Genomic DNA, 25,376 nt, shown 5'->3' on the forward strand with positions numbered 1-25,376 from the left:
TTTTCTATTCAAAATCCACCATTCTAACATCCTCAGAGTTCTGGGAAAGCTCCAAAGACACAAGTCGCCACAAAAACACATTTTTCTTTTATTTGAGGCAGAGAAGCAGATGCCCTGTGAACACCAGCATAGCCCACCAGATGATATCTATTCTTACAGAAAAGCCAGACATACTAAAGACAGAAACCAAAAAGAAGTGGAGAAAAAAGAGAAGAAAAGTAACAACACTCATGGAAAGAGAAAGAATGTGGGAGGCTGGTGGAGAGAATCTCAGCAACACCACAAATTTAAAATTTTGAGGATCAGAACCATGAATCATCTTTTCAACACGTTTAGGAATGCTGGGAAGGAAGGCCTGTGAAGAATGATGCAGTGAAGACCAGTCATGTCCTTGAGAAAATTATTTAACACCTAAGCCTTGCCATAATTGGAGATATATACCTACTTTTTTCATTGCAACATAATCACAGCCATAGTGTTAATATGCTAATACTTGCATGATGACACAATTGGTATTTCTTCTTTGTAGTTAGAACATTAAAAATCTATTAGCAAATTTCAATTATAACAAGAGTATTGTTAACTACAAAACTATGTTATACATTAGATACCCAGAACTGATACACATTGTAGCTTCAAGTTTATAATCTCTGACAACAGTTTCCCTTGCCTATCATCCTCCAGAGGCTGGTAACCACCCTTCTTTCTGTGAATTTGCCTTCTTTAGATTCCACATATAAATGAGATCATGCAATACTCATGTTTCTCCATCTGGCTTCTTTTACTTAGCATAATGCCCTCAAAGTCCATCCATGCTGTCACAAATGGTAAGATGCCCTCCTTTTTCATGGTTGAATAATATTCATATATATATATATATATATATATATATATAAATAAATTACACGCACGGGCACACACACACACACACACACATCATACTTCCTTTATCCATTCATTCATTGAGGGCCAGTTAGACTGTTTCCACATTTTGGCTATAGCGAATAACACTACAATGAACACAGAAATGCAAGGGAGTTCCCTGGTGGCCTAGTGGTTAGGATTTCAGGCTTTCACTGTTGTGGCATGAATTCAATCCCTAGTCAGGGAACTGAGATCCTGCAAGCCATGCAGCACAGTCCAAAAAAAAGCAGATCTCTACCTGAGATACTGCTTTAATTTCCTTTGATTTCTTCAATGATCCATTGGCCCTTTAATGGCTTATTGTTTTGCCTCCAATGTGTCTGTGTTTTTTGTAGGTTTTTTTTTCTTGTAGTTGATTTCTACTCTCATATCCTTGTGGTCAGAAAGGATGCTTGATATGATTTCAATGTTCTTAAATTTACTAAGGCTTGTTTTGTGGCCTAGCTAGCAATCCATTTTGGAGAATGTGCCATTTACACTTGAAAACAATGTGTATTCTGGTGCTTTCAGATTGAATGCTCTGTAAATATCAATCAAGTCCTTTTTGTCTAATGTATTATATTTAAGGTCTGTGTTCCCTTACTGATTTTCTGTCTAGATGATCTGTCAATTGATGTATTAAAGTTGGTGCAAAAGTAATTTTGGTTTTGCACTGTTGAACTCTGCAATTTGATACTGGAATACATTCTTAAATGTGGTTATGTTATACATTATTTTAATGTGCATTTCTTGCTTTATGCTTTATTACTAATGACTTATTGCTGTTTATTTTATGTTTATTTTATATTTATTTTAGACTAGGGAAATGATGTTAGACAAAAAGCATATTCAAGCAGTTTTCTTATTTGAGTTCAAAGGAAAGCATTGGAGATAACTTGCAGTATCAACAACACATCTGGCCCAGGAACTAACAAACATACAGTGCAGCAGTGGTTCAAGGAGTTCTGCAAAGGAGACAAGAGTTCTGAAGATGAGGAGTGCAGTGGCCAGTCATTGGAAGTTGACAACAACCAACTGAAAGGATCATCAAAGTTGATCCTCTTACAACTACATGAGAAGTTGCCAAAGAACTTAACATCAACCACTATATGGTCATTCAGCATTTGAAGCAAATTGGAAAGGTGAAAAAGTTCAATAAGTGGGTGTCTCATAAGCTGACTGAAAAGCAAAAAAAAAAAAAATGTCATTTTGAAGTGTCATCTTCTCTTATTCTGTGAAACAACCATTAACTATTTCTAGATCAGATTGTGATGTGAAACAAGTGGATTTCACACAATCGGTGATGACCAGCTCACTGGTTAGACCAAGCAGCAGCTCCAAAGCCTCCAGAACAAAGAAGGAAAGTGCTTTCCAAGAATTTGTTGAATCCTGAGACATGGATTTTGTGCTCCAGGAATTAACAAACTTATCTCTCGCTGGCAAAAATGGGTTGATTGTAATGGTTTCTATTTTGATTAATAAAAATGTGTTTGAGCCTCATTATAACAATTTAAAATTCATGGTCCGAAATCACAATTACTTTTTCACCAACCTAATAAGTAGGGTATTAAACTCCCCTACAGTAATTGTCAATTTTTCCTTTTGTGTCTGTTAATATTTGCCTTATATACTGAGTTCCTCGAATGTTGGGTACATACATATTTACAATTGTTATATCTTCTTCTTGGATTGGCCCTTTGATCCCTATATAGTGTCCTTCTTTGTCTCCTGTTAGTCTTCATTAAAGTCTATTTTGTCTGAGATAAGAATTTGCTACTCCAGCTTTCTTTTAATTTCCATTTGCATGGAATACCTTCCTCCATCCCCTCCCTTTCAGTCTATATATAACTCTACACCTGAAGTTAGTCTTTTTTTTTTTAATTCTATTTTTTTAATTTAATTTTTAAACTTTACATAATTGTATTAGTTTTGCCAAATATCAAAATGAATCCGCCACAGGTATACATGTGTTCCCCATCCTGAACCTTCCTCCCTCCTCCCTCCCCATACCATCCCTCTGAGTCGTCCCAGTGCACTAGCCCCAAGCATCCGGACTGGCATCGAACCCGGACTGGCATCTCATTTCATACATGATATTTCACATGTTTCAATGCTATTCTCCCAAATCTTCCCACCCTCTCCCTCTCCCACAGAGTCCATAAGACTGATCTATACATCAGTGTCTCTTTTGCTGTCTCATACACAGGGTTATTGTTACCATCTTTCTAAATTCCATATATATGTGTTAGTATACTGTATCGGTGTTTTTCCTTTTGGCCTACTTCACTCTGTATAATAGGCTCCAGTTTCATCCACCTCATTAGAACTGATTCAAATGTATTCTTTTTAATGGCTGAGTAATACTCCATTGTGTATACATACCACAGCTTTCTTATCCATTCATCTGCTGATGGACATCTAGGTTGCTTCCATGTCCTGACTATTATAAACAGTGCTGCGATGAACACTGGGGTACACGTGTCTCTTTCCCTTTTGGTTTCCTCAGTGTGTATGCCCAGCAGTGGGATTGCTGGATCATAAGGCAGTTCTATTTCCAGTTTTTTAAGGAATCTCCACACTGTTCTCCATAGTGGCTGTACTAGTTTGCATTCCCACCAACAGTGTAAGAGGGTTCCCTTTTCTCCACACCCTCTCCAGCATTTATTATCTGTAGACTTTTGGATCGCAGCCATTCTGACTGGTGTGAAGTGGTACCTCATAGTGGTTTTGATTTGCATTTCTCTGATAATGAGTGATGTTGAGCATCTTTTCATGTGTTTGTTAGCCATCTGTATGTCTTCTTTGGAGAAATGTCTATTTAGTTCTTTGGCCCATTTTTTGATTGGGTCATTTATTTTTCTGGAGTTGAGCTGTAGGAGTTGCTTGTATATTTTTGAGATTAGTTGTTTGTCAGTTGCTTCATTTGCTATTATTTTCTCCCATTCTGAAGGCTGTCTTTTCACCTTGCTAATATTTTCCTTTGATGTGCAGAAGCTTAAAGTTAGTCTTTTGTACACAGCATATATATGAGTCTTATTGTATCTATGCAGCCACCTATGTCTTTGGGTGGAACATTTAGTTTATTTACATTTAAGATAGTTATCAATATATATATTCTTATTGCAATTTTGCTGTTTTAGGTCTTTTTTCCCCCTTTCTTCTTTTGTTCTCTTCTCTTGTGATTTGATAACTATCGTTAATATTATGTTTGGATTTCTTTTTCTAGTCTGTACATATTTTATAGATTTTTTTGGTTTGTGGTTATAATGAGATTTCTTTATAGCAATATATCAAGTTGCTGATCTCTTAATTTCAAATGCATTTTTAAGGCCCTATGTTTGTACTCTCCTCACTTCATGATTACTGTCTTTAATTTTATATCTAATTGTTTTGTGTATACCTTAATTGCTTATTGCGGATACAAATGATTTCACTACTTGTGTCTTTTAACCTCCCTACTAGCTTTGTGTGTAGGTGATTTTCTACCTTTATAGTATGTTTGCCTTTACTGGTTAGCTTTTTCATTTCATAATTTTCTTGTATTCCTGTGGTGGTCGTTTTTTTTCCCACCTACAGAAGTTCCTTTAACATTTGTTTTAAAGCTGGTTTAGTGGTGCTGAATTCCTTTAGTTTTGGCTTGCCTATAAAGCTTTTGATTTCACCATCAGATCTGAATGAGAGCCTTAATGGGTAAAGTATTCTTATTGTTGTTTAGTCACTAAGTTATGTCCAACTCTTTTGTGACCTCATTGACTATAGCCCACCAGGTTCCTCTGTCCATGGAATTTCCCAGGCAAGAATACTGGAGTGGGTTGCAATTTCCTTCTCCAGGGAATCTTTCTGACCCAGGGATCGAACCACGTCTCCTGCATTGGCAGGTGGATTCTGTGCCACTGAGCCACCAGGGAAGCCCAAAGTATTCTTGGTTGCAGGTTTTTCCCTTCCTTTAAATATATCATGCCACTCCCTTCTGGCCTGCAGAATTTCTGTTGAAAAATCAGCTCCCATCGTCTTATGGGAGGTCCCTTGTATGCTATTTGCTGTATTTCCCTTGCTGCTTTTAATATTTTCACTTATCTTTAATTTTCTCAGGTCCTTTCCCTCTCTTTTCCTTCTAAGGCCCCTATAATGTGAATATTAATGTGCTTCATGTGGTCCCAGAGGTCTCTTTTTGTCTTTGTTCTATTCATTGGCAGTCATTTCCACTATTTTCTCTTCCAGCTCATTGACTTATTCTTCTCTATCATTTAATCTAATATTCTTTCTAGTCTATTTTTCATTTCAGCTATTGTATTCTTCATCTCTGGTTGTTCTTTATATTTTCTGTTTTTTTAAAAAAAAACCTTCTAACTTCTCACTCTATGCATCTACTCTCCTCCCAAGTTCTTTGATCATCTTTACGATCATTATTCTGAACTCTTTTTCAGGTAGACTGCCAATCTTCATTTAAATTCTTCTTCTGAGGTTATATCTTATTTGTCTAGAACATATTCCTATGATGCTTCATTTTGTCTAATTTGCTATTTGTGTTTTTATCTATGTGAGAGGTCAGTGATGTTTCTCCACCTTGGAAAAGTGGTGTTCTCTAGGAGATGTCCTATGCGTCCTAGCAGTGTCATCACCTAAGCTATATGCTCTGAGCATTCCCCTTAAGAAGGCTGCATGGGTCCTTCTGTTATGGTGGGCTGATTATGTGGGAAGTCTAGTAGACTTGGTTGGCCCCTAATCCAGTTGGTTGCCAGGCCCTGTCTTGTGCAGATGCTGCTGGCTACTGTGTAGTGGTACCTGGTCACAAGGTAGCTGGCTGCAGAATCCTAGGGGGCCATGGAGCTAGTGCTGGCTCACTACTGAGCAGGGTTAGAGTTTTGAAGACTCTGGAGCTGTTGCCCACCCACTGGCGGGTGAGGTCAGATCCTAGGGATAATGCCAGACTACTGGCAGGCAGAACCAATTTCTGGAGTCTGGCTGTAGCATTCAGGGATCTCAGAGCTCATTTCTGATCACTGAGGTGGGGAGGCCAGTTCCTAAAACAGTTGTATATGGGGTCTAGGGTGTCCAGAAGGCTGTGCTGGCCTGCTGTGGTCAAGACAAGGGTACAACTGGTCCCAGAGTAGGCCTGGCTTGCTTTTGCTGTCTTTCCCCTCTTGGTGAGGTTAGTCTAGAGGCTAGTACAGGATTCCTGGTGGGAAGAGTTGGTGCCTACCCACTGGTAGTTAGAGCTGGTTCTTGACCCTTTGCTGGATAGGGACATTTTTCAGGGGCATGTCTAGAGGTGGATATAGGGTCAAGAAGTCTTTAGAGAACCTTCTGTTGGTGGGTGGGGTTGTGTTCCCACCCAGTTTGTTGTTTGGCCTGAGGAATCCCAGCACTGACCCCTTTGGCTGCTGAATGGGGCCAGATCTTGGTTCCAGTGAGCCAAGATGGTAGCAGCCAGAAACAGTGTTTGTGTCTTTGAAGGTTCCCCAATATGTCTGCCACCAGTGTCCACGTCTCCAGGGTGAGCCGCAGCTGCTCCCTGCCTCTCCAGGAGATTCTCCAGGACCAGCAGGTACGTCTTATACAGGCAACTATCAAATTACTTCTTTTGCTCTGCATCCTGGTATGCATGCGGTTTTGTGTGCCTCCTTTAAGAGTGAAGTGTCTATTTCTACCACTTCTGTGGGCCTCTTGCAATTAAGTACTGCTGGCCTTCAAAGCCAAATGCTCTAGGAGCTTGTCTTCCTGGTGCCAGAACCCTGGGCTTGGGAGCCTGATGTAGGACTCAGAACTCTTACTCCTGTGGGAGGACTTCTGCAATGTAATTATCCTCCATGGGTTGCCGACCTGAAGGGTGTGGGATTTTATTATATTTTGAGTCCATTCTTCCTACCTCTCTTGCTGTGGTTCCTTCTTTATGTCTTTAGTTGAAGAAGATCTTTGCTGGTAGGTCCCACTCTTTCTCATCAATGACTGTTCTACAGAAAATTGTGATTTTGCTATTCTTACAAGGAGATGGGTTTAGGGTCTTTCTACTCTGCCATCTTGGCCTTTCCTTAGTATGAGCAAGTAGCCATATGGGCAAATGAAAGCATCCTGACAGACAGATGCTGAACTCCTTCCAATGCTGACATATGGGCTGAATTTTATGCCTAATGGGAAGCAGTTTATGATAAAAAGATTCTTAAGCAAGGCTAAACAAAGGGGTGCAGAGCTTACTTGCACTCTTGGAGTTGCCATGTGTTCACCCTGTTTTCATTTACTTTGCCTATATACATGGAAGTAGACTGCTAGATGATATGATAGTTATTGTTTTGTTTTTTGTTTTTAGGAATCCCTATACTGTTTTCCAATTTACATTCTCACCAATTGCACAGAGTTTCCTCTTCTCCATATATTCTCAAACATCTGTTATTTGTATACTTTTTGATGACAGCTATTTTAAATGGTGCAAGGCAATAGCTCATTGTGGTTATGATTTGCATTTGTCTAATAATTAGCAATGTTGAGCATCTTTTCATGTACCTATTAGCCTGTATGTCTTCTTTGGAAAAATTCATATTCAGGTCTTCTGTCTGTTTTTTGATATTGAGGTGTATGAACTATTTATATACTTTGGATATTAAGTCTTTATTGGTCATACCATTTGCAAATATTTTCTCCCATTTTGTAGGTTGTCTTTTTATTTTCTTAATGGTTTCCTTTGTTCTGCAAAAGCTTTTAAGCTTAATTAGGTCCCACTTGCTTGTTTGATTTTCTTTTTTAGTGTCTTCTATATGTAATATCATGTAATCCAAAAATAGTGACAGTTTTACTTCTTCCTTTCTAATTTGGATGCTTTTTATTTCTATTCCTTGCCTAATTGCTCTGGCTAGGACTTCCAATATTATGTTGAATAAAACTGGTGAGACTGGGCATCCTTATCTTGTTCCTGATCCTAGAGTAAATGCTTTGACAATGATGTTGGCTATTGGCTTGACAAATATAGCCTTTATTTTGTTGAGGGATGTTCCCTCATGCCCCCTTTGTTGACTTTTTATCAAACTATATTAAATTTTATCAAATACTTTTTCTGCATCTAGTAAGATGCTACTATGATTTTTATCCTTCATTTTATTAATGTAGTGTATCACACTACACTATCAATCAGCATCACACTGATTGATCTGCAGATACCAAACCATCCTAGCATGCCTAGAATAAATCCCACTTGATCATGTGCTGATGAATTTGATTTGATAAATTCTGACTAAGAGACTTTGCAGAGATATTGGCCTGTAATTTTCTTTCCTTGTAATGTTCTTGTCTGGTTTTGGTACCAGGATAATGCTAGTCTCATAAAACAATGTTGGAAGTGTTTGACCCTCTTTTATTTTTTGGAAGAGTTTGAGAAGTATAGGTATTCTTAAATGTTGGGGATAACTCATCAGTGAAATAATTTGAGAAAATTATTTAACTTCGAATGGAAACATACTTACCTACATCATAGAATTTTTATATGAATTAATAACAGAAAAAAATATATGATATATTATCAAGAATCAAGTAATTATACAATAAATGTTAGGTCACTGTTAGGTCATTTCCAAAATAAAAGCATATTCTCTCAAATACACACCATCTGAATATTCTTTCCCACTCAGGTATTGTCAAGATGAGAAGGCATACAGTAAGTACTAATTTTAGCATAACCTGTGGAAATAATTCCGTTAAGAAAACTGCTCATTTACTCTAGTGGCTATTTTCAAATTATGGTTACTTAAAACTCAAGATTTTAATGTAGCAAATTACCCCCATTAGGGGTGATAGTAAAGAATAAAAGCACTGTACTAGACAGTCTATCTCATCTACTTTGTAATCCTTCTTTAAATTAATTTTAGAAATACAACAAACCTTTGATGAAGCAACTGCTGAAGAACTTGAGGGTGAAGTGTCTCTTGATGTTTTCAAAGGCTGAACAGGTCTTTCTTTACCTATATAAGAAAATATAAAATACAATTTTCTAGCTCATTTGTTTTCAACTAGACTGATTCTGTAAGTGAATAAACAAAGGACAGAGGTCATATATTTTAGTACTGAAATCTTTATTACATTATTAAATTTGTTAATATCTAAATCTCTCTTACAGGCTGGGCACCATTGAAAATTTCAAATAATCTAGAACCAAAAGACTGTACACATGATGGCAGTCTAGGTCATATCAGTGCCAGTTAGCAAACATGGAACAACAGAGAAGACTTGAGGAAAGGCAAAACCATTTTAAAATCATAAATGCTTCCTCTTCCAAATTCTGAAAAGCTAACTTTTAATGCATCACACACAATAAAAATCCAATGGAGGTTATTATATAAATACTACAAAAGAGAATTAGCTAAATATTAGCTAATTATGCAGAAGCTCAAGAGAAAGACACGTAAGGAATTTAGCAGGTATTCATGAAATGTTTAAAAAATAAAAACTGGAACACTGTAATACAGTACTAATCCAGTACCTGATATAAGTGCTCAAATATATATTGAATAATTAAAAATAAATCCATATGAGATAAAGTCACTAGCTTTTATCTTTAGTCACTTCAGACACTCCCAAAGTGCTCTATGTATATATTATTGCTTTTATGGAAATTTAAGCCAGAAAATAAATTTAAATATTACTTTAACCAGTTCAACAGCAACAACAACAAAAAAAACAACAAAAAAGGTTTAGCTAAACATAATTTTTTAAATAACAGTGAGCTGTTACTAATAGAAAAACATTTCATTAAATTGACTATATGTCAAAGGTAATATGTATCCTCTGCTTTCAAGGGCTAGGAAACTTTAACTATGGAGAGAAGAAAAAGTGGCACCAAGTTTGGAGTGGCACAGAAATTGGTCAAGGCTGGATAGTGGGTTAAGGCCAGGAAAGCAGTCAAGAGCAAAAGCAGAGACAAATGACCTTTAAACTGAAGCAAAGCCAGCTTCAGTCAAAAAGCCTCCTAAGTTCTTCCTGCTGTGGTCACAATAGCTAAGTGAGGACCTGGAGGCTCAAGGGCTTCCAACTACCTGAAGAAGTAGTAAATAACATCTTTTTCCAATGTCCTGAAGACCTGCCTTTCTCAAGACACCCCCACACCTCTCCCCACCCACAATATGTGCATATGTGTGAAGATATTTTTGATTGTCTCAAATGGGTGAGTGCCATTGGCACATGACAAATAGAGGTTAGGGATGCTGCTAAACATCCTACAAATGCACAGAACAGACCTCCACAATAAAGAATTATGCAGCCTCAAATGTTAATAGTGCTGAGGTTGAAGACTCCCCTGCTACAGGTACAGTACTCCAACTCTGAAGCTCCAATAGTCTTTATAAAGACAGAATTCTAGAATCTTTTAACTTGTGATACCATTAAGAGACTTTCATACTAAGCAAGTTTAAAAGTTCTTATAGACCTTAAAAATCAAAAGTAAAAGGATACCAATCATCACTATATCCCCAAATAACTAAGAACATGGTTTATCCAGTCATTCCCTACTGAATTTCCACTGTACATGGCAAATCCCACATCATAATGTGACAGTGTCAGTCTATCCCATCGCATCTAAAACTCCTAGAGAAGCTTATTTTTTTTCTGAATACCCAAGGCCTGCCTTTAAGAAAAGAGTAGGTGCTCAAAAATTGGTGAAGAGATGAATTATTTTTCTACCCTTAGGACACAATGACCTCTTTAGTGTATTCTGATAAATATTTCCTTCAAAGATGAAAAACTGGACCAATCAGTACAGCACACTATGTTAATTAAAGGCATAATTACAGGCTCAATTCTGGCACATAGCAGCTAAATATAGCAACAACAACAACAAAAAATTTTCACAAGCAGCTGTTAATTTCTTATTTAGCATTTCCTTTACAAATAAAACATCAGCAGTACAGGTATGCCAAGTATGATGTCAAAGTGTTGTCTTAGGATCTCTCATCATTTTAGCTGCATAAGGCTAATTTAAGCAGATTTCAACCAATCTCACTGTGCAGAAGCAAAGGAACACTGAAGGACAGGGCAGTGGTTGATCAAATATCAACATATATTCACATACACCAGTTACATGAAGGGGAAGGACAGGCAAAAAGCAAAGGATAAACGAAAAAGGATGATACAGATGGCAGCAGAAAGAGCACAAAAACAAAATATAGAAATGCCCTGACCCTACTGCTGTTAGATTCTATCTGCCAATGTCTCTTCTACAGATCTCAACCTCCTCTTAGGTAGCTGTTTCTAACCAGGAATGGGCTAGCTTATACAACAAACCCACTTATCTACCCAAATCCTACTATGTGAGCCTGCTGTTGTTCAACTCTGGTTCCCACAGCAGACTAACGGAAGGGTTTATACACTTTCCCATTTCTATAACCTCCATCAATTATAACCCTCCACCCTTCACAATCCCAAATCAAAATCTAGCTGAAAACTCACCTCTTTCTGGCCTTCCTTCATTCTGCCGTTTGTAGCAGGCACCAGCACGCACGGACTCTAGGGAAAGGTGGGCAGGGAGGAATTAACACCAGCACCTCTGTGCCCAGAAGGAACAAGAGAAGAACCCAGAAGTAGGAATAACGAGAACAGGAACTTCTGAGCATTTGCTGGTAACCCTAACATCTTTCCTACCCTGTCTTCAAGTTGGGCTGCCTGAGCAAATACCACTAAAGAGAAATAAATAACAAAATAGGAGAAAAACTCTGTTAAGATTCGGTCCAACAATGGTGAATGAGAACGAGGCTAACCAAGGAGAGCATGGCCAGAAAGTCATGAAAAAAGGACCCTATAATAAGACACCAAAGGTTAAAGACAGGTATCACACATCTTACTCATCAGTATAAGCATCTAATCTAACCTCCTCCATAAAGTAAATATATAAAGGATTAAAGAATGACACCAAAAAATCAAGAGTGAAACATGAATCACCCCTAGAAATAAAAAAAGACACCTGAGAAAGTTTTCATGCTCCATCATACCAGTTCCCTGGTCATACGATGACTACCTGCAAGTAGTCGTTCTGCCTTGTTCTCAACAGGTAGCCTATTACAAGTTCTTAATATTTTGCCATTTGCTTTCATGCCTTTGTACTTTTCTGTCTGTCATCCTATATCTTCTTACCTTTCTCTCTCTTCTTTGTTGGTTATTGTTCCTTAAATATGAATGTTCCTCCTATCCTCAGTCTTTTTTGTTCTGTTCTTATTTGGCTCCAATCAATACTAGGAAAACAAGACAAATGTCTCTCAACTCTTTTCACTCATAAGTCTATATTTCTAATGGACAGAATGCTACTCTGTAGGTACTTGGCCATTACCTCAAATTCATCTTATATGTGATCTTAGTAAGCACAACTAACTCCTACTTGACCATGTTGGCAACAGGACTCAATACATTCCTGTATTTGCTGTGACTTGCAAAAAAAAAAAAAAAAAAAAGGTTCTAAAGTAGGATGAAAGAAAGAAAATTCTAAAGTTGGCAATATGGAAATCAAAATCCCAGTTAATATATTAGTGAGTGAAAGAATAAATGGTGAGGAAGAAAATGAACAAGAATTTCAAATACTGGTTCCACAGACTAGTTCTTCCCATGCAGATGAAATAAAAAGCCAAAGAAGCAGCTCAATGTTCCAACAAACACCTAAAAGTCTGTAAGAATTTAATAATATTCACTGTCTCTTTGAATATAGTAGCTGTAAATCTGATATGATCTTTCAGAAACATACTTTCTTGCTCATGTGTTCTGATGAAAGCAATGATAAATTTAACCAGATTCATCCAATCAAGCATTATTAATTATTGATAACCCATATAGGAACAAAATACTTTGCTAGGGAAAAAAATTTTTAAGTATCGCTGGAGAGATAATAAAGTTAGGGCTATATCTTGCAAACTATTAAATGCTTTGTACAGTGCCTGATATGAGTAAAATTAGATATTTCTGAAAGTCTTATCAATTAAAAATAAACAAGAGCACTGGTAGTACATTCATCTCTCCTTTGATACCTGAAGCTTTAAAAGAGAAATTAAGATATGAACAAATGAAGATGTGATGACTATGAAGATGCTAAAGAAATCATTTTTCTGAATCATGGATGAAGATGTGCAAATTTGGGGCTCTCGGTTAGAAAGAACATGATTTCTCAGCGATCTACTTGTTTATTCAAGAAATTATGAAACAAGGAATTCCCTGGCAGTTCAGTGATTAGGACTCTGTGCTTCCACTGCAAGGGGCAAAGATGTGATCCTTGGTTAGGATCCCGCATGCCACGTGGCATGGCCACAAAAAGGCCATGAAACAAAAACGGAGGAGACACAAGAAAAATGATCCTTGTGGTAAAGATACCAAAAGACTACAGAAAAAACAACCAAACAACCACAGAGGTAGAAAAAGCTCTACACCACTACTGCTTCCCCAAAATAACCAACTTTTGGAGGTAAGAGATCCAACCAGTTAAAATTAAGACATATTAACTATGAACACATGGAAGTGAATTTCTGAAAAGTATGGAAGTGTGCTACTGGTAGAACATACAAGCCCTAAAACAGGGATGCTATATATGTCTACACACATGAAAATGCCATTACTTGACTACTGTTTCAGAACCTCCATCATTCAGGAAGGTGCCAGGAAAGCTACAGCTGACCCCCTAGGATTCACCCAGAAAACTCACAGCCAAAGCTCTCTTGTGATTAAACCACAGGTTCTCAGACAAAAAGAATATACTGTGGAATCTAATTCAACAGCACATTTACAGCTTGGATCAGTTAAAGAGTCCAAGATTAAATTCCACGTGAAACAGCTCATCCCAATAATACTTTTCTACTTTCATCCTCCCAGCAACTTCTGCTCACTCTTGAGGTATCACCTAAAATGCCTAGTCCCATGAAATGACCTGTCTCCGTCTCTAAATATAAACTCAGAGGGCAAGGACTGGATCTGTCTTGCTTGGCAAATCTTTTATGTAAATTTTTGTTGAATGATTCTATGAGTTTTGTTGTTCAGTTGCCAAGTTGGGTCCGACTCTTTGTGACCCTATGGACTGCAGCACGCCAGGCTCCTCTGTCCTCCACTATCTCTGAGTTTACTCAAATTCATGTTCACTAAATCAATGATGCTATCCAACCATCTTATCCTCTGCTGCTCCCTTCTCCTTTTGCCTTCAATTATTTCCAACATGAGGATATTTTCCAATAAGCCAGCTCTTCACATCAGGTGGCCAAAATATTTATGAGTACTGAACACAAATAAAGTAACTTTCAAGCTAAGAAACACTATTATATTCAGCATATAAGAAAATAGGTTCCTACTGTGTAATAAACATGATCTGATGGTAAAGCCTACTTCCATGTTCCCACTGTTACTCTACAACTGCACAGAAAAGCCTTCTTTCTAAAGGCAGAATTAAATCTCTAAATTTTACTGGAATTTCAGCTATTATCCAAAAATTCGCATGGACTTCCAAATTCATTCACAGCAAAAGGTCTTAAGACGTGTTTTCTTTCTTGTTAAACTGAAGTTTAATAATAGAGTCTAATTTCCAAAGATACTCTTCTCAAAATAGTATTTTTAATTCCTGTACATTTGCAGTTATCATGAAAGATGTGCTTTCAAAATTAAACACTGATTAATAATGTCTTTCTTTAAAATATCTTCCATTCTTAATAATGGCTGCTGATTTCAAGAAAATAAGGGGAGACTAGACCCAAAGTCGGAGCTATATAAAATCAGATACAGACCAATGAAAGCAATAAACCTGTCAACCTTCCACAGTAAGGACCTCTAAAAAATTCAACCAAAATGTCACACAGTGGTGGTGGCTTAGTCGTTAACTCGTGTTCGACTCTTGAGACCCCATAGTGTGTAGCCCACCAGGCTCCTCTGTCCATGGGATTTTCCAGGCAAGAATACTGGAGTGGGTTGCCATTTCCTTCTCCAGGGGATCTTCCTGACCTAGGAATCAAACCCGGGTCTCCTGCATTGCACGCAGATGATTTACCAACTGAGCTATGAGGGAAGCCCCAAAGTGTCACAGAGCCTGATTCTATGTGATGGTAAAGGCCGATTCTTTACCATCTGAGCCACAAGGGAAGTCCAAAAATACTGGAGTGGGTAGCCTATCCCTTCTCCAGGGGATCTTCCTGACCCAGGAATCAAACTAGGGTCTCCTGCATTGCTGGTGGATTCTTTACCAACTGAGCTATGAGGGAAGCCTGATTTATATATGAGCATCACTGGTAAATTTGACATTAACCTGCAGCCAATGTTTAGAACAAATTAACAAAGAGTTTGTAAGTACATACAGGATCATCCCTAGGAATCACAACAGATTTTACACAACAAAGCAAAGCAATCTTTATGTTATTGTTTCCAAAGAGGAAATGCTTTGTGATTCTCAAGTGGAAAAGAAAAAAATATGGGGAATCACAACTGGTTGAGTAATAGCAAATGATTTAGATACATGGTCCACAGAGGGACGTACCTAGAGGTTTCTATATTAGGACTTATGCTACTCAAATTAATTATTAATGACTAATACAAAACATAAAGTATACTTCATTTATGGATAAAACAAAACTGCTTTTATCTGCTGTTGTACATAGAGTCACTAAAGAGATTTTAAGACCTTTATGGAAGAGAATTGTAAGCCAAAGTTAATTAAATGAAATACAGCATTCCTAGATTATTTTTTAATGTATTAACCACAAACAAACAACTGTACCTGAAAAAAGTATAAGCTGCAGGGTTTTTCTTTTTCTTCGTATTATTATAATATATGTGAAAATGGCCTAGATTGCAGTTGCCTGCAGTTTCAATAAAGGCCGGTAACACAATATGGTTGACAAAAGTTCACTTCTGGCATCACAACTTAAAAGGAATAGAAAGAAAATTAGGAAAGTAAAAGGTATGAAAACCATGTCAAATAAAAGGAAGCACTGAAGGAAGTAAATATATTTAAATCTGGAAAAAAAAAAAATCAAAGAGATTATGATGGTACTTTTCAAATTTTCAAAAGATTCCAACATAAATAGAAATATCTTTATGGCTCTAAGAAAAATAATTAGTATTAAGTAGCTGTTACAAGAAGAGGTTTTAAATTATTATTTTTTTAATGAGTTATATAAAAACGGAAAGACTGGCCTGTGATGTAGAAAACTTCATGGAAAGTACTTTACAAAAAGTCTCCCATACCGATATGGGAGACTCTGGTGTTTTTATTAACACTGTTATCCTAAACAGAAGGTAAGTAGCAAGAGTATAAGATAGGAAAACAATGGGATTCATCAGAGAGAGGGGAAAGAAAAAGGAAATAAATATCTAAGAGAGAGCTGACAAACAGCGAATGTCTGGTTATATTACTCAGAATAAAAATAAACTTCAAGTAAAAATATAAACGGTATATATAACAAAACAATTTTAACTATAACAGTATAATAACAAGGGAAAAGGAAATGAGGCTAACCAGGACAACCTATACTGTTAACATGTAAATATGAACGATAATAAGGAAAAAAAATATTATCATATATCATAGTCACAGCTATGATCAGGTTAGTCCACTTAAGTTATGGGCAGAAAATTCTTAAATGTGAACACAAGATGCAGACAGTTTGATTTACAAAGATAATCAGCCTATGGTAGTATAAAGTTCCATAGGATTTAACTCAAAACACTAAGAAAAAATTTAATTAAATAACATGTATGGACATGTGTGCACAAAACAGGAAATAAGCAACTGAGATGAAAAAGTAACAATCATTGTGACTTATAATTAAGCACATAAGAGATACAGTAAATGCACAGAATTATGAATAAATAGTCATAAAATGATTGCCATGGACAAACTATTAATGATCATTAAAATCAGTAAAATTTCTCTAAAAAGTATGAAAAGAAGCAAAACATTATATGTTAAAAAATTAACAAAATGAGAGCATACGGAATAAGAAAATTATTTTCACCTGTTACTTATAGAAACATTTAAAATCTTTGTCAAAATGTCAATTTCCATTGGAAAACTAAATTAACCTACTACTGGTAAATTAGCCCAAAACGTGACTGATAATTGAAGGACCACATTTCTCAGCTCTTTTTTTAATTTTTTGAATAAACGCAAGGTACAATCAATATTTGGGAGATGTATATTTAAAGCAAAAACCAGTACCACAAATATGTAAAATAACAATTGCTTTTTCCATTTATTGTTTAAAGTAAGACTTCATTAACTTTTTGGAAGATTATCTCATGTAACTGTTCTGAAAACTGTTTAATGAAAGGAGTAAAGAAAAACATTGTAACAGTTCAGCCCCAATAGCTGAGGAATCAACCAAAGCAATCTGTAAAGAGAACTTTCCCAGGGGAAAAAAAAAACCAACTTTTTTCTTGACTGAAGAACCTCACTTTCAAAGTTAAATGACTTAAGAAAATATACATGAAGGCATTAACAAAGTTGTACACTCTATTTCATTCAATTCACACCAGATTTTAGTCTCCCAATTTTCTGTTATCTTTCCGTCATTGCAAGATATTAAACCTATTAGACCTGTAAGGATGGGGAAAGCATATTAGAGACACACAGACTGGAGCATCACATTGTGGCTCCATATTGCATCTCAAGATTTTAGAGTTTTGGCCACTACCTACCAGACCAAATGCAGATTGAAGATATCATCCTAGAAATCTGTTTTAGAGGAAAAATGGAAGAAACAAGGCTAATTCACCAATAATTTAAACAACTTAACAGCTTCACTACAAGATCTAAGGAAGGATCTCCAGCTTCCACTTTACTAGTTTTGTTTAAAAGGCTTCAAATCTGTGTCTAAAGACACTGTCTTCCTCTTAACCAAATTACTAATAGATCTGGATTTAAGTCATACACATCTAAAAACATATGTCCCTAGAAGGTACCTGGCTAATTTTGGATATTTATGTCTGGGCATGTGAGCATACATTAGACTTAGAGGCTGTTTATCTCCTTGAAGGGTGAGGGGAGAGGAAGGAAGTGAAGGAAAGGAGAAGTTACCAAACTTTTAACACTGAACTCCATAGTAAAACTTTCAATTACCTGGAACTAGTCCAAGAATATTTTAAGCAATCAGGCATGTGTTGAGTCACTATAGTTGTTTTAAAACCTTCAAGTGGGATTCTTACCTTCTGCAAGGCCATTCATACACATATATCCAAAATATGTTTTTTGGAAGCCCCACTCTAACTATCTCTGGAAATAGCAGACAAGTGATAAACGTTTATTAAATACAGGAATCCAACAACAGCTACAATGGAGACAATCTAATGATTTTAAGCAAAGATTGTTAAACTAAAAATCTTATTATTTGAAAAAAAAGAGTTAAAAGGAAGGAAAAGAAAGAATAAATTTCTGATTTCTATATGTTGGTTTATAATTCCTTCTACCTAGAAGATACTTCTCTAGTCGTACAAGTCTGAAATAAAAGATGAGTCCAAATGCCATTTCCTCCATGGCATGTTCTTCCATCCCCAGAGTGAGAATCTCTTACTTAGACCTGCTTATGTCATGTTAACTCATTTACAAAGTATCAAGTCTTACATCAAAGTTATACTTTACATGTCACATTTATATATTGATAAACTTGCTATTAGTTGTGGGAAAATACATATCCATTCTAATTGCTGGGTGACAGGGACACTGTTCTAACATAACATTCTGGATACAGAAGGCATGAGGAACTGTATTGTGAATGAGCACAACTGCAGATGGTAGAGTCCAGAATGGTAATACAGGAACATTTTACCTAGGAAAGTTGCTTCATTTATTTATTCCAACCAATACTGAGCAACTGGGCCAGGGTGACATGCACTGAATGCCATGCATGTCTGGGGACTTCAAATTAAAAAAAAAAAAACAAAAACAAATTGGAGGTTGGCAAAGAATGAATCGAAGGTAGGTTTTAGCTCTAAATTCTGTAAGGCTAAAAAAAATAAATAAATAAATTCTGTAAGGCTATACGTTATATTCAGGGGAAACACTAATATTTTTCATGAAAAATATAAATTATCTCCCCTAGTGACAAAGGTTAAAGGAGGCTGAATCAACCCAGGAATTAGCAGAACATACAGGAGTGTATAACTCACCAACATGATTACAAACATACCTCCTCTACACAGATACTTCACTGAAGAAGTGAAATATCATGTGGACTGCAACTTGAAATGGTTCCAAGACATGTTATGACATTCGTTATACTATTCTACTTTTCTGTAAGTTTGAAAACTTTCAAATAAAGAGTTAAAAATAATATGTATATCTAATAACACATATAATGCTATCTGACTCGGTATATTCTGACTGTTGGAGGCTGCAAAAAAAAAACAAAAAGGAGAACTCTTAAAAATACATACTTCTATGTTGAGACTGATGGAAAGAATAAGTTTTGCTTCTTTCTGGAGAGTAACTTCTACTGCTGACACTGGAGCCAGATCTGCTGTGTGGAGAATCCTTTCGGCCTACAGGCGATTCTCTGAAAAAAGGAGTGTTTCTTTTATGAGGTGACCGCTCTCTCACATAATAGGAGTTGAAACTTTTTCTTCTAAAGTTGTCTCTCATGTCCCTTTGAAGTAAAAATAAATAAGTTAATTATATCTTGTATTCTCTATACATAAGAACAAATAGCAAAAGATCTGATTATAAGCCACTCTTTATGTTGTAATTTTTGTTCCCTTTTTCTACAATCACCTACCTTCTGAAATCAGTCAATAAATGAAGCTTTATTAGTAACATATTTGGAATGCAGCATTTTTTTAGTTTGGTTAACCACATGGTTATGTGCAAAAGTTACTTCTTTTAAGCAAGCACAAAAATTTATGCATGTGCAAAACATAGTCATATAGTTTCTACTTCTGTTTGCTACTAACAACACACCACACCACTACTACTCTCTCAAAGACTCCTAGAAAATGCCAAAGATTGCCCCAGTGAGACAGTTCTTGGCCTATTATCCTCATCTAAGCATAGCATTCAACACTTTTCATCTGGTGCAATTCCCCACTACCCTGCCCCATGGTAATCTGGCAGCGTTTATAGACACTTTTGTTGTTACAATTGGAGAGGAGGGAATGCAACTGGTACCAGGATGCTACCAAAATGCTATGATGCCCAGAACAGCTCCCAAACATACAGAGTAAAAAATGATGCAATCCAAAGCATTAACAATGCCAAGGTTGAGAAACCATGGTATATACTTATTAAATCCTTGCTCTCTGAGTTTATAACAGGGTGTTGCCCATCTCTAAATACCAACTTTTTGTATCACCTTTACTTACACAAGTTAAATTGCCTTATTAAGCAATATCATCAACTCAAAGCAGAAAGCAAGCCCAAGTAATAAAGATTTATAAAGCAAAACTATCATTAAAATATCAAAACAAATTAAAATTAATAAAACTATTGAGACACAAGTTTCTATTTAAAAGAACACTTGGAGTCAAACAGGTTTTAACTGAAGATTTAGCAAATACACCTCCATACTGAAATTAAAGAACATTACACTCTAGACGGAAGAATGATAAAAAGATGAGCCAACTGCCATGAAATTTCAAATGCTCAGAAAATAATTTCAGCATATTGACTGGTAGTCCTTAATATGTAACCAGATTGTTGTCATTAACTATTAATACCCAAACTATATTGTCTTTACAGATATAATGAAGCTCCTCTGTGCAGAAGTAGAAAATAGTTAAAACTCATTACAATAAATGAACTCAGACAAAATATTAATACTGAAATAAGCCACTAAAACTATAGGAGTCATAGCAAAATCACTGAGAGCTGAAGTAAATAGCTATATATGTATTACACAGATTTTAGGAACTACCAGGGGCTGGGGACCCAAAGGTGAAGCACATACATGTAGCCCCTACCACTATGGAACTCTCAGGCGAGTGGGAGAGGCTGATACTAAATGTACAGATGAAATGTGCAGCCAACAGTGTGTGCTGGGAGACCAGTTAGGAGCATTCTTAGTCCAGGCAAGACGCAGTGGTGATTTGGATCAGGTGGAAGCAGGGGAAGCATCACAAATTCAACACGCGCAAGAAAGCAGTGTTGTAGACTCAATGGGACAAGGTACATGTTTGACTTTTGTGTGTGAGAGATGGTGGATGCCAAGATGATACCAAATTCTGGCACAGTGGGTTACTGAAATGAGAAAGCAGACCTGAGAAATAGGTACAGAGCAGGAGAGCCACATTTAGATTCAATCATGCTACCTTTCAGATGCTCATGTTAACAGTCTGGTAAGCAACTACAGACACTGGTGACAAGACCAGAAGAGGTTTCTGGTTATAATTATAAATTTGTCTGTAAATAGGCAGTATTTAAAGCCTTTGGTATAGATGAAATCAAACGATAAAAAGCAGAAGGCCGAGAATCCAAGGCTAGAAAACTACCACACTGAGAAGGAAATGGGCTGTCTGAGAAGAATGAGAGTGAGAGGCCACAGGAACACGAGGGACAGGAGAGTAAGTGATCAGGGAAGGAAATGAAGAATGCTCCAAGAAGGAGAATAAAGATTTCCTACAGTGAGAGTCAATGAGCTCTTCCCGACAACTTACTCAAGAAATGGACAAGAACAAGGCAACATTCAGAGGAAAGACAGCCTGTTTTCTCTGGAGGGAAAGGAAAGACAAAACGCTGAATTACAGTTTCCTAATCCTGACACCAGATGGCAGTAAAATCCCAACAGCACAATTCAGAGCCATCATCAGTGGCTTGGGGTGGCCCAAGATACACATGGGCGAAGTACATGTCAGATTTTAAAATCTCAGAGCCGAATAACATCTCTCCTCTCCTTCACACCAACCTCTCCTATTGATCATCAGATTAAACAAAAACATCACAGTAGGCATCATCTACCAGAAGTACACGGTACTACTTTACCCAAGTCATTTATTCACATGCATTTTTATACATATTTTTTCATATCTATATATCTATGTCCCAATATATAAAAGGCACTATGGAGAATTATTCTGGCTCTAAAAAAGCTTAGTATCTAACTGTGGGGATGGGGAGAAAATGTTTCAGAAAGTTGTACTATTGTTCAGAAAAGAAGTATATATTAACAGATGAAAAACTGACCAAGAAGTCTTTAAGAAAAGTTAAAATTTAGATCAACAATGTCTAAGAGAAACATAATCAAGCCACAGATGATGTAGTAAGAGTTCAAAAGTAAAGAGAAACAGGTGAATTTCAGCAATATTTTACTTAACCCAATATCCTCAAAATATTATCTACATATAATCAATATTCTAAAATTTAGTGAGATATTTTATATTCTTTTTCATCTTACATCTTGAAAATCAAGTGTGTATTTTACATTTACACAATATCCCAGTCTGAACTGGCCACATTTCAAGTGCTCAACAGGCACATTTAGCTAGTGGCTCCCATACTAAACAGCACAAATTTAGATGTTTGGGAAAAGCAGTCCAAGTTTCAAGAAAAAGCAGAGAAGGATTGAAGGATATGCAAACAAGAACAGTGAAAAGTTTAAAAGGCTATAACTGAAAAACAAAGGAAGAAACTGTCAAAAAGAGAAAAGATAGTTTATATCAAATATTGCAGAAACTGGAAGAGATCTTTGAATTTAAAACCTAAGAGTCACATGACCAGTGAGTGGGCTGACCAGTGGAACTCTGGAAACCAAATCAGACTATAAGAAACTCTATCTACTAAAGGGATTAAACTATCACTTTTCTTCCAAAAAAAAGAGTTTGGCAGAGGAAAGAAGGAAGAGAATTGGGACAATGCTCTGAGAAAAGGGGCTTGTCTGGATACATTTGGAAAGTCAAAGTGAAAGTCGCTCAGTACAGTCCATGGAATTCTCCACGCCAGAAATACTGGAGCAGGTAGCCTTTCCCTTCTCCAGGGGATCTTCCCAACCCAGGGATTGAACCCAGGTCTCCCGGATTGCAGGCGTATTCTTTACCAGCTGAGCCACAAGGGAAGCCTGAGAATACTGGAGAGGGCAGCCTATCCCTTCTCTAGCATATCTTCCCGACCCAGGAATCAAACTGGGGTCTCCTGCATTGCAGGCAGATTCTTTACCAACTGAGCTATGAGGGAATCTTGGATATATTTGGAAGCTGAAGGGAAAACGCTAATTTCTTATAGAAGGAGAAACTGATAATCCAAGACCATTTTAGGTAACTGATAAAGAAGGAGCCAAAAATCACCAGGAAAAAATGGGACAAGGGAACTAAGTAGAAGAGAACAGCATAAAGGAAAGAAGAGAGAACATGAAAGGACACAGAGGAAAATTCTCATTTCAAGAGAAGGCATGAGAAATCTCTCTTCAGAAGTTCTTTACCTCAGTGACACATTTCTGTTGTTTATGCCACAAAGGTGAAAGTCACTCAGTAGTGTTTGACTCTTTGCGACCCCATGGACTTCACAATCCATGGAATTCTCCAGGCCAGAATACTGGAGCGGGTAGCCTTTCGCTTCTCAAGGGGATCTTCCCAACCCAGGGATCAAACCCACATCTCCCACATTGCAGGTGGATTCTTTACCAGCTGAGCCACAAGGGAAGCCCGAGAATAATGGAGTGGGTAGCCTATCCCTTCTCCAGTGGATCTTCCTGACCCAAGAATCGAACTGGGGTTTCCTGCACTATAGGTGGACTCTTTATCAACTGAGCTATCAGAGAAGCCCTAACATATTTCTAGAAGTCATCAATACAAAGTAAAGAAAGTAAGGACATGAACAGATGCTTAAGGCAGAATGGAAATCATTTGTCCTTTGGGGAAAAGTATTAATTTGAGCACTGTTTCTCAAAGTGCAGGTCCCCAGACCTGCATTGCAACCTTGAGAAGGTGACAGAAGTGCAAATTCAGGGCATCACACCACCTACTGAAGTGTGCAGACCAAGCATTCAGGGCCCTCCAGATGAATCTGAGGCACACAAAACTTTGAGAAGGACTGAACTAGACAACCTCACTGACACGTCAGAGTTGTTTACATACAGCTATGGTATCTAAGTCAAGGACGCATCACTACGAACAAAGCTAGTGGTGTGATGGTATTCCAGTTGAGCTACTTAAAATCCTAAATGATGACACTGTTAAACTGCTGGACTCAATGTCAACAAATCTGGAAAAGTCAGCAGTGGCCACAGGACTGGAAAAGGTCAGTTTTCATTCCAATCCCAAAGAAGGGCAATGCCAAAGAATGCTCAATCTACTGCATGCATTTCACATGCTAGCAAGGTTATGCTCAAAATCCTTCAATCTAGACTTCAGCAGTATGTGAACAGAGAATGCCAGATGTACAAGCTGGGTTAAGAAAAGGCAGAGTAACCAGAGATCAAACTGCCACCATCCACTGGATCATGGAGAACACAAAGGAATTCCAGAAAAACATCTACATCTACTTCTGCTTCATTGACTATGCTAGCGCCTATGACCGTGTGGATCACAAAATGGTGAGAAATTCTTGGAAAAAGATGGGAGTACCAGACCACCTTACCTGTCTCCTGAGAAACTTGTACGCAGCTCAAGAAGTAACAGTTAGACTGGGACATGGAAAAGAGGACAGGTTCAAAATTGGGCAAGGAGTACAACAAGGCTGTATATTGTCATCCTGATTATTTACCCTCTCTGCAGAGTACATCACGTGAAATGCCAGGCTGGATGAATCATTAGCTGGGATCAAGACTGCTGGGAGAAATATCAACAACCTCAGATATGCAGATGATACCACTCTAATGGCAGAAAATGAAGAGGAACTCAAGAGCCTCTTGATGAGAGTGAAAAGGAGAGTGAAAAAGCTGGCCTGAAACTCAACATAAAAAAAAAGAAGATCATGGCATCCAGTCCCATTACTTTATGGCAAATAGATGGGGAAAAACTGGAAGCAGTGACAGAATTTATTTTCCTGGGCTCCAAAATCATGGCAGATGGTGGCTGCAACCATGAATTAAAGGACATCAGCTCCTTGGAAGGAAAGTTATGACAAACCTGGACAGCATATTAAAAAGCAGAGACATCAGTTTTCCAACAAAGGTCCATATAGTCAAATCTATGATTTTTCCAGTAGTCATGTATATGGATATGAGAGTTGAACCATAAAGAAGGCTGAGCACTGAAGAACTGATGTTTTCAAATTGTGGTGCTGGAGAAGACTCTTGAGAGTCTCCTGGACTACAAGGAGATCAAACCAGTCAATCCTAAAGGGAATCAACCCTGAATATTCATTGGAAGGACTGTTGCTGAAGGTGAAGTTCTAATACTTTGGCCACCTGATGTGAAGAGCCGACTCATTGGAAAAGACCCTGATGCTCGGAAAGACTGAAGGCAGAAGGGGGCGGCAGATGAAATGGTTAGACAGCATCACCAAGTCAATGAACATGAATTTGAGCAAAGTCTGGGAGACAGCAAAGGACAGGGGAGCTGGGCGTGCTGCCGTCCATGGGGCTGCAAAGAATCGGACACAACTTAGTGACTGAACAACG

At 37.3% G+C, this 25,376-nt stretch overlaps 1 protein-coding gene across 50 annotated transcripts in view; it reads right to left on the reverse strand.

Moving 5' to 3' along the window:
* The window catches only part of PPHLN1 (periphilin 1), a 175,851-nt gene that overhangs the window by 80,390 nt on the left and 70,085 nt on the right, over positions 1–25,376 (reverse strand). For 20 of the 50 annotated variants that reach the window (XR_015163753.1, XR_015163756.1, XR_015163754.1 and 17 more), the window contains 3 exons: positions 19,267–19,475; positions 11,332–11,388; positions 8,773–8,852 (listed from right to left, as the gene is read on the reverse strand). Coding sequence is in view for 43 of the 50 variants with exons in the window: in XM_086399885.1 (XP_086256011.1) it covers positions 8,773–8,852; positions 11,332–11,388; positions 19,267–19,475 (346 nt within the window). In the remaining 7 variants the exon portion in view is untranslated. The remainder of the gene's footprint in view (positions 1–8,772; positions 8,853–11,331; positions 11,389–19,266; positions 19,476–25,376) is intronic. The other 30 variants (XR_015163755.1, XR_015163757.1, XM_086399894.1 and 27 more) reach the window with 3 other exon arrangements.

This window comes from Bos grunniens, chromosome 5, assembly GCF_055505025.1.
Source record: "Bos grunniens cultivar Pamir isolate PY7600 chromosome 5, Bosgru_T2T1.0, whole genome shotgun sequence".
Taxonomy (NCBI): Eukaryota; Metazoa; Chordata; class Mammalia; order Artiodactyla; family Bovidae; genus Bos; species Bos grunniens.